This window comes from Podarcis liolepis (genome assembly GCF_965112155.1).
Source record: "Podarcis liolepis genome assembly, chromosome: 18".
NCBI lineage: Eukaryota > Metazoa > Chordata > Lepidosauria > Squamata > Lacertidae > Podarcis > Podarcis liolepis.
In genome coordinates, this window is record NC_139572.1 from 7,784,776 (window position 1) to 7,799,457 (window position 14,682).

Sequence of the window (14,682 nt, forward strand, 5' to 3'; positions counted from 1 at the left end):
CCTCCCGCAGTTTGGTCAAACTCATGCTGGTAGCTTCGAGAACACTGTCCCACCATCTCGTCCTCTGTCGTCCCCTTCTCCTTGTGCCCTCCATCTTTCCCAACATCAGGGTCTTTTCCAGGGAGTCTTCTCTTCTCATGAGGTGGCCAAAGTCTTGGAGCCTCAGCTTCAGGATCTGTCCTTCCAGTGAGCACTCAGGGCTGATTTCCTTCAGAATAGAGAGGTTTGATCTTCTTGCAGTCCATGGGACTCTCAAGAGTCTCCTCCAGCACCAGAATTCAAAAGCATCCATTCTTCGGCGATCAGCCTTCTTTATGGCCAGTAGTGATGTATGGAATATTATTAAAATAATGTAGAGATGGTACTTAAACCCGGTCAAATTAGCAAAGATTTATCATACAAATGATAATCTATGTTGGAAATATGAAGAAAAAGAAGGTACCTTTTATCATATGTGGTGGGCGTGTCCCAAGTTGAAAGACTTCTGGGGAAAGATTTATAATGAGTTTAAAAAAAATGTTGAAAAATACATTTATTAAGGAACCAGAAGCCTTTCTACTTGGAATATTAGGACTGGAATTGCCCAAAAAAGATGTCAGATTGTTTTTGTATGCCACTACAGCGGCAAGACTTTTATTAGCCAAAAATTGGAAATCTCAAGAAATACCAACAATAGAAGAATGGCAGATGAAGATGTTGGACTTTTTGGAGCTGGCCGACTTGACTGGAAGAATCCACAACCAGGAAGAAGAGTAGATACAAGAGGATTGGAAGAAATTTAAAAAATATTTAGCTAAATATTGTGACATAAGATAAATAGAAAATTCTTGGAAATAATAAATAGGCTTAGGGGTAGAATAAGAACGTGTGTAGTAAATATTAAGGATTAGAATATTAATAAAGGAGAAGAGTTTAGTTAATGAAAGGAGTTAATATTATTAGAAATATGAAGATGGAGAACTGTTATATAGGTGATATAATGAAATTCAGATAGATGGGGTTTGAGGAAGTCAGTTATCAATGTAATGAGAATTAGATATTTAAAGATACAAATTTCCTCTGTGTTTAGTTTTGTTTATTGTGGTGTAATGTGTTTTTCTTTGTGATGTGGTTTGTTATGTCTTTTTTGTGATAAATGTGGGAAATAGATATTTTTGGGGGGGAAACAACAACAGAGTCCTGGTCAGAGGGAGAAGAGGGAGAAGACTGGGAGGAGGAGGCAACAGGGTTTAGTGAGCAGGAAGAGGCTGAGACAGAGAGATGTCCAGGCTCAGGGGCAGAAGATAGGGATGGAAAGGAAGGGGGCCAAGAGGCAGAGATGAGGCAGGTGGCTGACGAATCCAGGGCTTCTCCCCCTCCTGTTGTGACCAGTCCCACTGCCGGTCTGTCAGGATCAGAAGAGGCATGAAGAGAGTGGAGCAGAGATGAACAAGACGAAGAAGTATCAGATTGTTTGGGAAGGACCCAGGAGAAGAGGAGACTTAAGGAACTGTGGAAAGGAGGAGACCTACAGTAATCACAACTGCCTTATTGAGGCAAGATCTACCGGGAAAAGTTGCTGAGATAAATTCATGACTATCTAAAGGCTGCTAGCCACAAGGGCTATGCTCTGCCTCCATCTGGAGGCAGTTCTGAAAACCAGTTGGTGGAGACCACAAGAGCCGAGGGGGCTCTTGGGTCTTGCTTGCAGGCTTCCCCATTGGGACATCTGGTTGGTCGCTGTGAAAACAGGGTGCTGAGCAGGATGCTACCATTGACCTGACCCAGCCAGGCTCTCCTTACGTTTGTGTGAGAGTCCCATGACATTGTTTGCTCTCACTCTTTCCTCTGCTCACCAGCCAGGGATGTAGTCAGTGAGTGATGTCATAAGGGGCCAGGCAGTTTCCAAACAACTATTGCTGAGAAGGTCGGAGGTGCAAGTGGTGGGAAGTGTGTGGATGGGAGGTGACCAACATCTATGATTGAAAAGCTCTTCTGGAAGCTGGTCCTGGAGAAGGAACCGTCCCTGTGAGAAGCGTGTGCCTTGCTGTTGGCCTTGCCTCCGTGGTCCCAACCCAGCTCTCCAAGATGCGCAGGTGAGACCTGGATTTCCCACCAAGCTCTCCACCCCACCATCCTTGTCCACGGAAGGTGACCTCCAAGATGCAGCTCTCGCTTCTCTCTCCTCCTTCGCTGGTGGCCTTTTCCCTGGTTCTAGAGGTCACCTTGGCCAAGCCGTTTGTCTACCTGGTCTACACCCAGAACTCCACCTGCCTCGATTTCAAAGCTGTCCCCGCTTGCTTCGGCCCTCCGCTCCCCCAACTGGGGCTCACGGGCTACCTTGTCGAGGTGGTGCCCCCAAATGCCTGCCAACCCCTAGTAGCCCCTCTGGTTCCTAAGACTTCTCCGCTGGGCTACATTGCCCTCATCCGTCGGTATGGATGTCCCTTCGGCCTCAAGGTCTTCCACGCCCAGCAAGCTGGCTACCGGGCGGCAGTCATCTACAACTTCTACTCTGATTTGCTTGTGAGCATGGCTGTTGAGGTGGAAGGCCCGAAGGAGAAGAAGATCTTGATTCCGTCCCTCTTCATTGGTGGGTCAGCCTCCAAGGTGCTGAGGGGGCTGGTGCGTTCTGGGAACGGCACCAAGGTCACGACAGTGGTTCCTCAAGGCTATTACAATCCCTGCTGGGATGATGACATGGACATCTCCGTTTGGGACCCAGCTCACCACTACCTGCAGTTCTGGCCGGGCTACTGCACCCAACAACTGATTGTGGAATTCCTCCGAGAGTTTGGGTTCGTGATCCTCCTGAGCTTGGCAGTCAGCGGCCTGGTCTTCGCCGGATGCTTGAAGTGGTACCGGCGGAGACAAGGCATCAGGGTGAAGACCTTCAGGAGAGGCGACAGCTACGACCTCTGTGTGATCTGCATGGCAGATTACGAGGTGGGAGAGAAGTTGAAGATCTTGCCATGCTCCCATGCCTATCACAGCACCTGTATCAACACCTGGCTCCTCATCCAACCCAGGAGTGGGAAGACCTGCCCCATTTGCAAGCAGAAGGTTGGCGTTGTGATCTAGGCCTGCCACGCGGGATACCGCTGGATGAAGGAAGAGGAGGAGGAGATGGAAGGAGGGAGGCCCAACACGAAATATCAGAAACAACAAAATTCTCCCAAACATCAGCCGTTGTCCCCTTCCTTTTATTGAGATTCTGTGTTTACATTTCAGAATTAGGTACAGATGTGTGCCAAGGGTTTGGGTGGGTTTTTTTCCCCTTCTTCTTTTCCAAAAAAATAATAAATAAAAGCGCATGTCTCTTGGAAGCTCTGGCGGTCTGGAGGAGGTGAACCCAGGTGGATGGGTGACACCTTGGCAAACAGGTGAGATGTCAAATAGTTCAATGAGGAAAGGGCAGTCTGGAAGCACCTGGCTGTTTATATTCCAAGTTGGGGGCAGGAAATCCTCCTGCAGTGTGGTGGAAGTGAGGAAGGGTTTGGATTTGATATCCCGCTTTATCACTACCCAAAGGAGTCTCAAAGCGGCTAACATTCTCCTTTCCCTTCCTCCCCCACAACAAACACTCTGTGAGGTGAGTGGGGCTGAGAGACTTCAGAGAAGTGTGACTGGCCCAAGGTCACCCAGCAGCTGCATGTGGAGGAGCAGGGAAGCGAACCCGGTTCACCAGATTACGAGTCCACTGCTCTTAACCACTACACCACACTGGCAGACAGTCCTGGGTACCGGTTGTGGAATTTGTGCCCCAAATTCCAAATCAAGCCGTGGTTGGCTAATCCCACACGACTGGTTTGTTGGTGACCACCAGGGAAGAATTCTGCTGGCCTGCTGCAGCCTCCCCCCTCGCTGGCCAATAGCGCACCTGAGAGGCACCGATTCATCCTTCCCTGTGCTCTGTCTGGGGGTGGAGCAAAGCAAGTCCAGCATCCCCTGCAAATTGTGGGTGGGTGGTTCACGCAGACCTGGAAGAGGTTCAGAAAAGGGCAACTGAAATGATCAAGGGGCTGGAGCAACTCTCCTATGAGGAAGGGTGGTGCTGTGGTCTAAACCCCTGAGCCTCTTGGGCTTGCCGATTGGAAGGTTGGTGGTTCTAATCCCCACGACGGGGTGAGCTCCCGTTGCTCTGTCGCAGCTCCTGCCAACCTAGCAGTTCGAAAGCACACCAGCACAAGTAGATAAATAGGTACGGCTGTGGCAGGAAGGTAAACGGCATTTCCATGCGCTCTGGTTTCCGTCACGGTGTCCCATTGCACTAGAAGCTGTTTAGTCCTGCTGGCCACATGACCCAGAAAGCTGTATGTGGACAAACACTGGCTCCCTTGGCCTGAAAGCGAGATGAGCGCCGCAACCCCAGAGTCGTTTTTATGAAAGTGAGTGCTGGACCATGAAGAAGGCTGATTGCCAAAGAATTGATGCTTTTGAATTATGATGCTGGAGGAAACTCTGGAGAGTCCCATGGACTGCAAGAAGATAAACCTCTCCATTCTGAAGGAAATCAGCCCTGAGTGCTGACTGGAAGGACAGATCCTGAAGCTGAGACTCCAATACTTTGTCCACCTCATGAGAAGAGAAGACTCCCTGGAAAAGACCCTGATGCTGGGAAAGATGGAGGGCACAAGGAGAAGGGGACGACAGAGGATGAGATGGTGGGACAGTGTTCTCAAAGCTACCAGCATGAGTTTGACCAAACTGTGGGAGGCAGTGGAAGACAGGAGTGGCTGGCGTGCTCTGGTCCAGGGGGTCACGAAGAGTTGGACACGACTAAACAACAACAACAACCGCCCACGGGTCCTTTACCTTTTCTGTTTTCTTTTTAGGGTTTTCTTGTTTGGGTTTTTTTTTTTTTTAGCTTAGCGGGGGGGGGGTCCATTAAGAGGGGGCATGGTGAGTATGTGCACAGAGGAAGTGGATAGAGGAACGTTTTCCTCCCTCTCTCCCAACTCTAGAACTGGTGGACATTGAGTGAATATGATAGCCATGCTCAAATATATAAAAGGATGTCACAGGGAGAAAGGTTGTTTTCTGCTGCTCCAGAGAAGCGGACACGGAGCAATGGATCCAAACTACAAGAAAGAAGATTCCACCTAAACATTAGGAAGAACTTCCTGGCAGTAAGAGCTGTTTGACAGTGGAATTTGCTGCCAAGGAGTGTGGTGGAGTCTCCTACTTTGGAGGTCTTTAAGCAGAGGCTTGACAACCATATGTCAGGAGTGCTCTGATGGTGTTTCCTGCTTGGCAGGGGGTTGGACTCGATGGCCCTTGTGGTCTCTTCCAACTCTAGGATTCTATGATTCTATGATTCTATGAGTGAAGCTGATTCAGGACAGATAAGAGAAAGCGTTTCTTCATGCAGTGCAGAGTTAAACTCATTCCTGCATGAGGAAATGACGGTGGCTTTAAAAGAGGATTAGGGAAACTCAAGGAGGATGATAAACTTATCTGTGATCGCTGAGCAGAGTGGCAACATCCTCCTTGCACTGCCAAAGGCAGTAAACATTTGAATATCCTCTGCTAGGAAGTGTGGCGCCATGGTCAGGTCCTGCTTTGGGGCTCCTCAAATCACAGAATCACACAATTGTAGAGTTGTCTGGAGGCGGTTGGAGGATGGATGGCGGCTAACAGATTGAGGCTGAATCCTGACAAGACAGAAGTACTGGAGGACAGGGGGCGGGCAGGTGTGGAGGACTCCCTGGTCCTGAATGGGGTAACTGTGCCCCTGAAGGACCAGGTGTGCAGCCTGGGAGCCATTTTGGACTCACAGCTGTCCATGGAGGCACAGGTCAAATCTGTATCCAGGGTAGCTGTCTACCAACTCTACCTGGTACGCAGGCTAAGACCCTACCTGCCCGTGGACTGTCTCACCAGAGTGGTGCATGCTCTAGTTATCTCCCGCTTGGATTACTGCAATGCGCTGTACGTGGGGCTACCTTTGAAGGTGACCTGGAAACTACAACTAATCCAGAATGCGGCAGCTAGACTGGGGACTGGGAGACCATATAACACCGGTCTTGAAAGACCTACACTGGCTCCCAGTACATTTCCGAGCACAATTCAAAGTGTTGGTGCTGACCTTTAAAGCCTTGGTCCAGTATACCTGAAGGAGCGTCTCCACCTCCATCGTTCTCCCCAGACACTGAGGTCCAGCGTCAAGGGCCTTCTGGCGGTTCCCTCACTGCGAGAAGTGAGGTTACAGGGAACCAGGCAGAGGGCCTTCTCAGTGGTGGCGCCCGCCCTGTGGAACGCCCTCCCACCAGATGTCAAAGAGAAAAACAACTACCAAACTTTTAGAAGACATCTAAAGGCAGCCCTGTTTGGGGAAGCTTTTAATGTTTAATAGGTTATTGTATTTTAGTGTTTTGTTGGAAGCCCAGCCAGGTGGGCAGGGTATAAATATATTATTATTATTATTATTATTATTATTATTATTATTATTATTATTACTACTACTACTACAGTGGTACCGTGCGTTACATACGCTTCAGGTTACAGACTCCGCTAGCCCAGAAATAGTACCTCGGGTTAAGAACTTTGCTTCAGGATGAGAACAGAAATCGTGCTCTGACGGCGCGGCAGCAGTGGGAGGCCCCATTAGCTAAAGTGGTGCTTCAGGTTAAGAACAGTTTCAGGTTAAGAACGGACCTCTGGAACGAATTGAGTACTTAACCCGAGGTACCACTGTATTGGAAGGGACCCTGAGGGTCATGTAGTCCAACCCCCTCCAAGATCCTTTGGGTCATCTAGTTGGCCACTTTGAAGAAAGGATGTGGGTCTAGATGTGGGTCCAGCAGGCAGACCCTTCTTATTTCCTGGAGGACCTCTTCTTTCGAGCAAATCATTTTCTGCATCCTTCCATTGTCCTATTTTGCTTCCAGCCTTTTGTTCCTTCCCTGCAGTCCCGGCCTAGACTGTTCCCTCCCCTGCCTTCCCTCCGCATAAACATCTTTTGTTTCGGCACAGTGTGTTTCTCCATCGCGTTATGTCTCCTCTCCTCCCCCCTTGTAAAGAGAGACCAAACAGCTAAGCTGCAAACAGGGCTCTCTGGGGTAATCGGACAAAAGTTCAGAGTTTTGCTCCTGACAGCTGAAGAAACCAAACACCCTCTCCGTAATGCGAGGAGATGGATGGGAACGGATTGGGGACGTGGTGGAGCACGTTTAGGAAGAAGCTTTAAAAGCAAACCACCGCTGCCTCGCAAACTCCTGCTTTCACCCCATAGAACATCTCCATAGGGGTCAGAAATTCGACTCAGTTCACATTTAAAACCTGAATCCATCCAACCTGAACTTTCTTGAAACGATGAGAACCGAAACACGCCACTTCTCCGAATTTTGTGATGCAGTCATCCAACCGACCAGTGTGAAATATACGCGGAGTCCTGTAGTGATTTCATGCTCTTTATTGCAGCTTGTAAAACAGGGATTGAGTTGCCCCCCAAACCTCAGGCTTTTATATGCATTATTTACAGAATGAGTCCCGTCTGATTGGCTGGTTCTGCTTCCCTCCTGGAGCCTGATTGGTCTTTTCCTGCAAGCCAATCAGTTGTTGCATTCTAGGATCCTACTTGTCTATTGTTCTAGGATCCAAGCTTAGTACATAACACAGTGTTTACAAAAATTCTCTTTGTCCCGCACCCCTCTCCCCCGAGCCTTTGGCTCCAAGGCAACTGTGGAACTCCCTGCCTGGAGAAACTAGACTTTCTCCCTCTTTGTTCTCCTCCTACCAGCAAGTGAAGACTGCTTTATTCCAACAGGCTTTTGACGACTGGATTTTTTTTAAGGAAAGGACTTTCAAATACAGTGGTGCCTCGCAAGACGAAATTAATTCGTTCCGCGAGTTTTGTCGTCTTGCGATTTTTTTTGTCTTGCGAAGCACGGTGTCGGGAAAGTTTTGGAAAAGCTTCAAAAAATCACCAAAGTCTTTAAAAATCTCAAAAAAGGCTACCACACCGCGTTCTATGAGTTGCTCCTCGAAGTCAAGTCACAACTGTATTAACGGTGTTAAGAAAAAGGAAACAAACTTGCAAGACGTTTCTGTCTTGCGAAGCAAGCCCATAGGGAAAATTGTCTTGCGAAGCAGCTCAAAAAACAAAAAACCCTTTCGTCTAGCGAGTTTTTTGTCTTGCGAGGCATTCGTCTTGCGAGGTACCACTGTAGTATTTGGCTGTCTTTGCTATCTGCATTCTAACAGATTTGCTTTTGTATTGCTTTGTTTCTGCTGCGGTAATTGATATTTAGCTATTATCTTTTGTATGTTTTTTAGCTTTCTGGATTTTCTCCATGTTTTAATTTTTAAAGGCTTCCTTGAGTCTGGGGAAGAGCTGGGATAGTAGCTAAATGTAGCGAAAGCAACAGGAGAAAGCATGCATAAAAATACATACAGTGGTGCCTCGCAAGACGAAATTAATTCGTTCCGCGAGTTTTTTTGTCTAGCGAATTTTTCGTCTTGCGAAGCACGGTGTCGGAAAAGTTTTGGGAAAGCTTCAAAAATCAACAAAAACCTCAAAAAAGGCTACCACACCGCGTTCTATGAGTTGCTCCATCGAAGTCAAGTTGCAACTGTATTAACGGTGTTAAGAAAAAGGAAACAAACTTGCAAAAAACCCAAGACGTTTTCGTCTTGCAAAGCAAGCCCATAGGGAAATTCGTCTTGCGAAGCAGCTCAAAAACCGCAAAACCCTTTCGTCTAGCGAGTTTTTCGTCTTGCGAGGCATTCGTCTCGCGGGGCACGACTGTATTCTGGTGAAGATAACATACAAAAATGCATTAGCAGACATTGCTTGCAAGAATTGTCTGTGTTAGTCAAAACTACATATGGAAAAGTGCTTATTTGGAGAGGATTTTTAAATGGATAAATAATTTTTAAAGCCAAGAAAATCGCCAGATATGCCAAGCTGATGGCTACAGTGATCTGGGAAAAATAACATTCACTGTATATGAAATTAAAGAATGCCAAGCCACATGAAAAGAGTCTGGAGGTCCTAGCACTTGTCTAAATTTCAAACCACGTGCGATTTTCTCCATAGTTGCTATATTCTGACACAGAGATTTTTAAAAAGGCAAATATGCAGAGAACTGGAGAACTGGTTATAAGACTGGAAAAACGAGAAATGGAGAGGGACTGAAATGGATAGTTTGTTCCTCTCCGAGAGGCGTTAAAATTCCTTGAGAGACCCTCCCCATAAACCCCTCATGGTGGGGCTGGGTGCTGATAAAGCCCCACCTTGTTTCTGTGATTCTAAGATGTTTATCCCACGGAATTTCTGACTTTTCCAGAAGAGTTAGCAAACCCTCCTCGTGTCCCAATTTCCCTGGGACAGTACTGGAATTATGAAAAGTGTTATGTACTGGAGTTCTCACCCTGGGCCAGCAGGGGGATACTGTAGATAGTTTTCACTCAGGTCCACATATGCAAATAAGGAAATGAAAGTGACGTTCAGTGATTGGATAGTTACAGAAAGTGGTTACTGTTGCTTTGTAGTTGAGCTCTATATAAGCAGGTTGGCTGAACCCTTCAGCTCAGTTCTGTTCTGGCCTGTGAATAAACAAGGACTGTTTGCAGAAACGCTGTGTCGTCTGACATGTTCAACCACAACTTAACAAAAGTCGCTCCTGCTTCTGATTTGATCACGAATGTCCCTGTTTCCCCCCGCCAGCGCTGCCACCACCAAGCCCCGGGGCGGAGAATGAGCCAGCCCTTGTCCTGACCGACGGCGGCTGCAGCAATTGCGAGGTAGCCTTCTGTTGCCTCTCCATGGCTGCTGCTACCAGTCTCCTCCCTTGGGCAGCTCGTAGCAGCTGCTGGAGAGAGGGCAAGGAGGAGGAAGAGAGGCTGTGGCCGCTGATGCCCAGCCCCACACGACATGCCAGCCCTGAGGAGCAGGCAGAGGGCAGGACTGCCCTAGGCGGGAAGAAAGGGGAGCAGAGTAGAGCACAAGGAGTTTTGATTATTTAGGGCAGGAATCAGCAATCTTTTTCAGCAGGGGGCCGGTCCACTGTCCCTCTGACCTTGTGGGGAGCCTGACTATAATTTGGAAAAAAATAAATATGAACAAATTCCTATGCCCCACAAATAACCCAGAGATGTATTTTAAATACAGTGGACGCTTGGGTTGCGAACATGATCCGTGCGGGAGGCACGTTCGCAACCCACAGCGTTCGCAACCCGCAGCGCTGCGTATGTGCACATGCAGGTTGCAATTCGGCGCTTCGGCGCATGCGCAAAGCGCGATTTAGCACTTCTGCGCATGAACAAGTGCCGGAACCCAGAAGTAACCCGTTCTGGTACTTCTGGGTTCAGCGCAGTGTGCAACCCGAAATCGCGCAACCTGAAGAGTCTGTAACCCGAGGTATGACTATAAAACCACACATTCCACTCATGTAAAAACACCAGGCAGGCCCCACAAATAACCCAGAGGTGCATTTTAAATAAAAGGACACATTCTACTCCTGTAAAAACACACAGATTCCCAGACCGTCTGCGGGCCGGATTTAGAAGGCGATTGGGCCCCCAGGCCTTAGTTTGCCTGCCCATGATTTCGGGAAATGCTTTGTGCATCTGCGTTTAATTTAGACCGTTTCTAAGATTTATTTATTGGTGTGTGTTTTTCCTTTTTGTAAATCTTCCAAAGAATGGAGTTGAAGGTCGACTGTCCTGTGACCTGTTAGGGTAATGGTGGTGGCACTTGCCCTTCTACTGTTAGGAAACGGGGTGTGACAAAAAGGGGGGCATAGAAGGGTGGGATGCTGGTGGCGCTGTGGTCTAAACCAGTGTTTCCCAACCTTTTTTGGGCAAAGGCACACTTGTTTCATGAAAAAAATCTCGAGGCACACCACCATGCCAGATGGGGAAAGGTCACTTTTTACTTATGTAAAAAAAAATAAAAAAATAGTAACAGCATAGAAGGTAATGGTTAGGCTAGCATCCCTCTTCCAAATATGCTAGGTTTTTATTTGCAGGGACTGTTCTACATGGGAAAGCATTCAGCACTGTCATTCTCCCATCTGCCATCTGAATTGGTACTATTCTGGGTCAACTTACTCTGCTGCATGTGTAGATGAAAATGGCACCAAGTGTGGGGGAGGGGGCAGAACAGGTTTCAGATACAGGATATTAAGCATACACGTACTTCAGATTGAACTGGTTGCTTGCTTTGCAAGTTTTCATTTCCCAAATGACTGCCTTGGCAAGCGCAATACCTACCAGGCTCAACGCCGGTCTCGCGCTGCCGCTTCCCGCGCTCTCAAGGACCCGGGAGGAGGAAGGCATGAAGGGAATCCCAAAGGCGCGAAAACCTCGCGCATGCGCAGGCCTTCCGCCTGCGACAGCCCAGTAGGCCGGCCGAAGCGAGCGGCGATGGGATGTGGGAGGGAGCTCGCTCGCTGCCCCGCGTGTGCCTATGTGGGGCACGTTACAGCCCCGTGACGTCAGCGCCACACAGGCAGCCAGGCAGGCAGACGGCGAGAGCCCCGCGCTGGGCGGCCTCTCCTCGCCGTCGCCGCCCCACCTCTCGCTGCCCGACTCGCCCGCCTCCCTCCCACGGCACACCAGGCAACGTCTCGTGGCACACTAGTGTGCCGTGGAACACCGGTTGGGAAACACTGGTCTAAACCACCCTTGGGCTTGCTGATCAGAAGGTCGGCAGTTCGAATCCCTGCGATGGGGTGAGCTCCCATTGCTCTGTCCCTGCTCCTGTCAACCTAGCAGTTCGAAAGCACATCAAAGTACAAGTAGATAAATAGGTACTGCTCTGGCGGGAAGGTAAACGGCGTTTCTGTGTGCTGCTCTGGTTTCAATGTTCCGTTGCGCCAGAAGCAGCTTAGTCCTGCTGGCCACATGACCCGGGAAAACTGTCTGCGGACAAACGTTGGCTCCCTTGGCCTGAAAGCGAGACGGGCGCCGCAACCCCAGAGTCGTTCATGACTGGACTTAACTGTCAGGGGTCCTTTACCTTTTTCTTTTTTGAAGGGTCAGTTAGGGGGGTGGGTGAGAAATGCCCCTGTTTCCATCTGAGGGATGTTGGAGGGTATGAAATGTACAGCTAATCCGGAATGTGGCAGCTAGATTGGTGACTGGGAGCGACCGCCGAGACCATATAACACCAATCCTGAAAGACCTACATTGGCTCCCAGGACGTTTCCGAGCACAATTCAAAGTGTTGGTGCTGACCTTTAAAGCCCTAAACGGCCTCAAAGGCCCAGTATACCTGAAGGAGCGTCTCCACCCCCATCGTTCTGTTCCTCCCTGCGAGAAGCAAAGTAACAGGGTATCAGGCAGAGGGCCTTCTCGGTGGTGGCGCCCATCCAGTGGAACGCCCTCCCATCAGATGTCAAGGAAACACCTGACTTTTAGAAGACAGCTGAAGGCAGCCCCCTTTAGGGAAGTTTTTAACGTTTGATGTTTTGTTATATTTTTGCTGTGCTGTTGGGAGCCATCCAGAGTGGCTGGGGAGGCCCAGCCAGATGGGCGGGGTATAAATGATAGATTATTACGCTGCAGGTGTGTCCTCTGCCAGTCCAGGGGGGGAACTGGGCAGAGTCCTGGGATGGGAGATGAGTCAATTTGCAGCTCTCCAAGAAGAACGGGCTTAGTGAACTAACTCCCAGAAGCCATGGGGAGAGCAGAGAGACAGGTGTGGTGGTCGAGAAAGGCAAGACGGTGAGGTCACAAAGGGCCAGGGAGAAAGTTCTAGGAGGCCACTTGGAGGAAGTGGCTGGGGTCATTTAGGAGAAGCCAACAGGCCCAGCCTGTTGAGAGGGCAGAGGGAAAGGGCAAAGCACCTGGTCAGACCTACCTCTCACCTCTGCCGCAACGCTTCAGTCTCATGGAAACGCAGGTCAACATCTTGAGGAAACAGCTCCTCTTCTAGAGACTCGCAAAGCTCCCCTTCAAGCCAACCCCAGTCGTGTTGACCTTTGTGGTAGGATTCAGCACAGCCCTAAGATCTCTGAAAGCACCACCAGCTATGCGACTTCTCTTTCCGCCACCTTCCCACGTGCTTGCCATGTTCCTGGTCCTCCAAGTCCAAGCGGGGAGAGCCTTCATCCGCGCCGTCCACAGCCACGACTCCCCCAGCCTCGATTTCAGGGCCCTGCCCGCTCTCTTTGGGCCCCTGCTCCCCACGGAAGGGCTCACAGGGTCCCTGGTCGAAGCGAGCCCCGCAAACGCCTGCCTCCCCATCAAAGGTCCGCCCAACGCCTCCTCAGCCTTCATAGTGCTCATCCGCCGATACAACTGTTCCTTTACCACCAAGGTCCTCCACGCCCAGCAAGCTGGCTTCCACGCTGCCATCATCTACAACGTCGACTCCCAGACGCTCGTGAGCATGGTGAGAGAGCCAGACACCGTGCATCACATCCGTATCCCTGCTGTGTTCACGACAGATGTGGCCTCCAGGATCCTGAAGCGGCTTCATGCGGCCGGCAAGCTGAACTCGGTGGTCCTGATGCCCGAATACTTCCACTTCACCTGGAAGGTGGCTTCTGGGACCACCCGAATTTCTTCCTCGCACCCCTGCAGGTGTCACATCCAGCTGCCCGGGCCCTGCTCTCAGCTTTCACTTCTCCACACTTTCTGGTTCTTCTGCATCCCGGTGTCCGCCTTGATAGCTGCATTGCTCATTGAGAAATACCTCTTGAGGTGCCACAGGTGGAAGGCGGGAAGAAGCTTCCGCCTCCAAGGAAACAGGGGGGAGCTGCTCACCTTCTCCTTCCCCAGCTCCAGGTACCAGGAATGCGCCATCTGCTTGGAGAAGTACGTTGAGAGGGACAGCCTGAAGGTCCTTTCCTGCTCGCATGCTTTTCACAGCAAGTGCATCGACCTCTGGCACATCACTCAAGCCAGGAGCAAGACCTGCCCTCTCTGCATGCAGAGGGTCATGGTGGTCACCCGTTTGCAAGCGGTGAGGCTGTGGAAAGAGGGGGCCGCCAGGGACAGCCGCCGGACCCCGTGGCCCAGCAAAGCCAGAACCGCCGTGGACCAACCAGCCTGCCTCTTGCTCCCCCAGCAACTCCCTTCCCAGTTCTGAAAAATATAATAAAACCAAGAATGAGGAAGGTGTGGTCCCTCCTGTTGCAATGACCAAGGAAGGGGCAATAATCAGCCATGGAGGGCTGGAGGAGGATGTGGAATATGTGGAGGAGGATGTGGAATATGGGGAGGGAGAGAGAATGACCGGTTTCTCTGCTACAGTGATAAACCCCAAAAGTTTGGCCGAAACGGGAGTTCTGCTCAGAGCTTCTTGGCAACCAGAAAGGAAGGCAAACAACTGACCCATGGGGCAGGGGGGTGGGAGAGAGAATGGATAGGAAAGAATGACAGTGCAGGAGATTGCCGCAATTTATTCTGCTCCGCAATGTTAGTGGCAAAAGGGGGGGGCTTTCTGATGAGGATCAGAAAATACAGAGAGTATTTATTTGGCACTTGGCCAAAACGTGACAGCTGGAAGGTGATTATTTTATTTTATTTTATTTTATTTTAATTGTTTGTTTGTTTGTTTGGTTGGTTGGTTGGTTGGCTGGCTGGCTTTTCAAATTAAAATTTTACAGAGAGATATCCAACATAAATCACAAAAACAAGATTCCAAGGAATCTCCTGAACTTACATCCTCCCCTTTGTGGGTCCTATTATTAATCAATTCCTCCTGCGTTTTGATGATCATCCAAACCCTTTACCCTCTTCCATTAATGT

General features: G+C 49.6%; 2 protein-coding genes across 2 annotated transcripts; both read left to right on the plus strand.

Moving 5' to 3' along the window:
• The first annotated feature begins 1,795 nt into the window (after positions 1–1,795).
• Positions 1,796–3,164, plus strand: LOC310697203 (E3 ubiquitin-protein ligase RNF167-like). The gene has a single exon (XM_083483528.1). It carries the CDS (start codon positions 2,143–2,145, stop codon positions 3,058–3,060), a length of 918 nt encoding a protein of 305 aa, XP_083339654.1. The 5' UTR covers positions 1,796–2,142; the 3' UTR covers positions 3,061–3,164.
• A 9,425-nt stretch (positions 3,165–12,589) lies between these two features.
• Positions 12,590–14,048, plus strand: LOC310697189 (E3 ubiquitin-protein ligase RNF167-like). Its single transcript, XM_083483511.1, has one exon. It carries the CDS (start codon positions 12,959–12,961, stop codon positions 14,018–14,020), a length of 1,062 nt encoding a protein of 353 aa, XP_083339637.1. The 5' UTR covers positions 12,590–12,958; the 3' UTR covers positions 14,021–14,048.
• Positions 14,049–14,682: the final 634 nt, after the last annotated feature.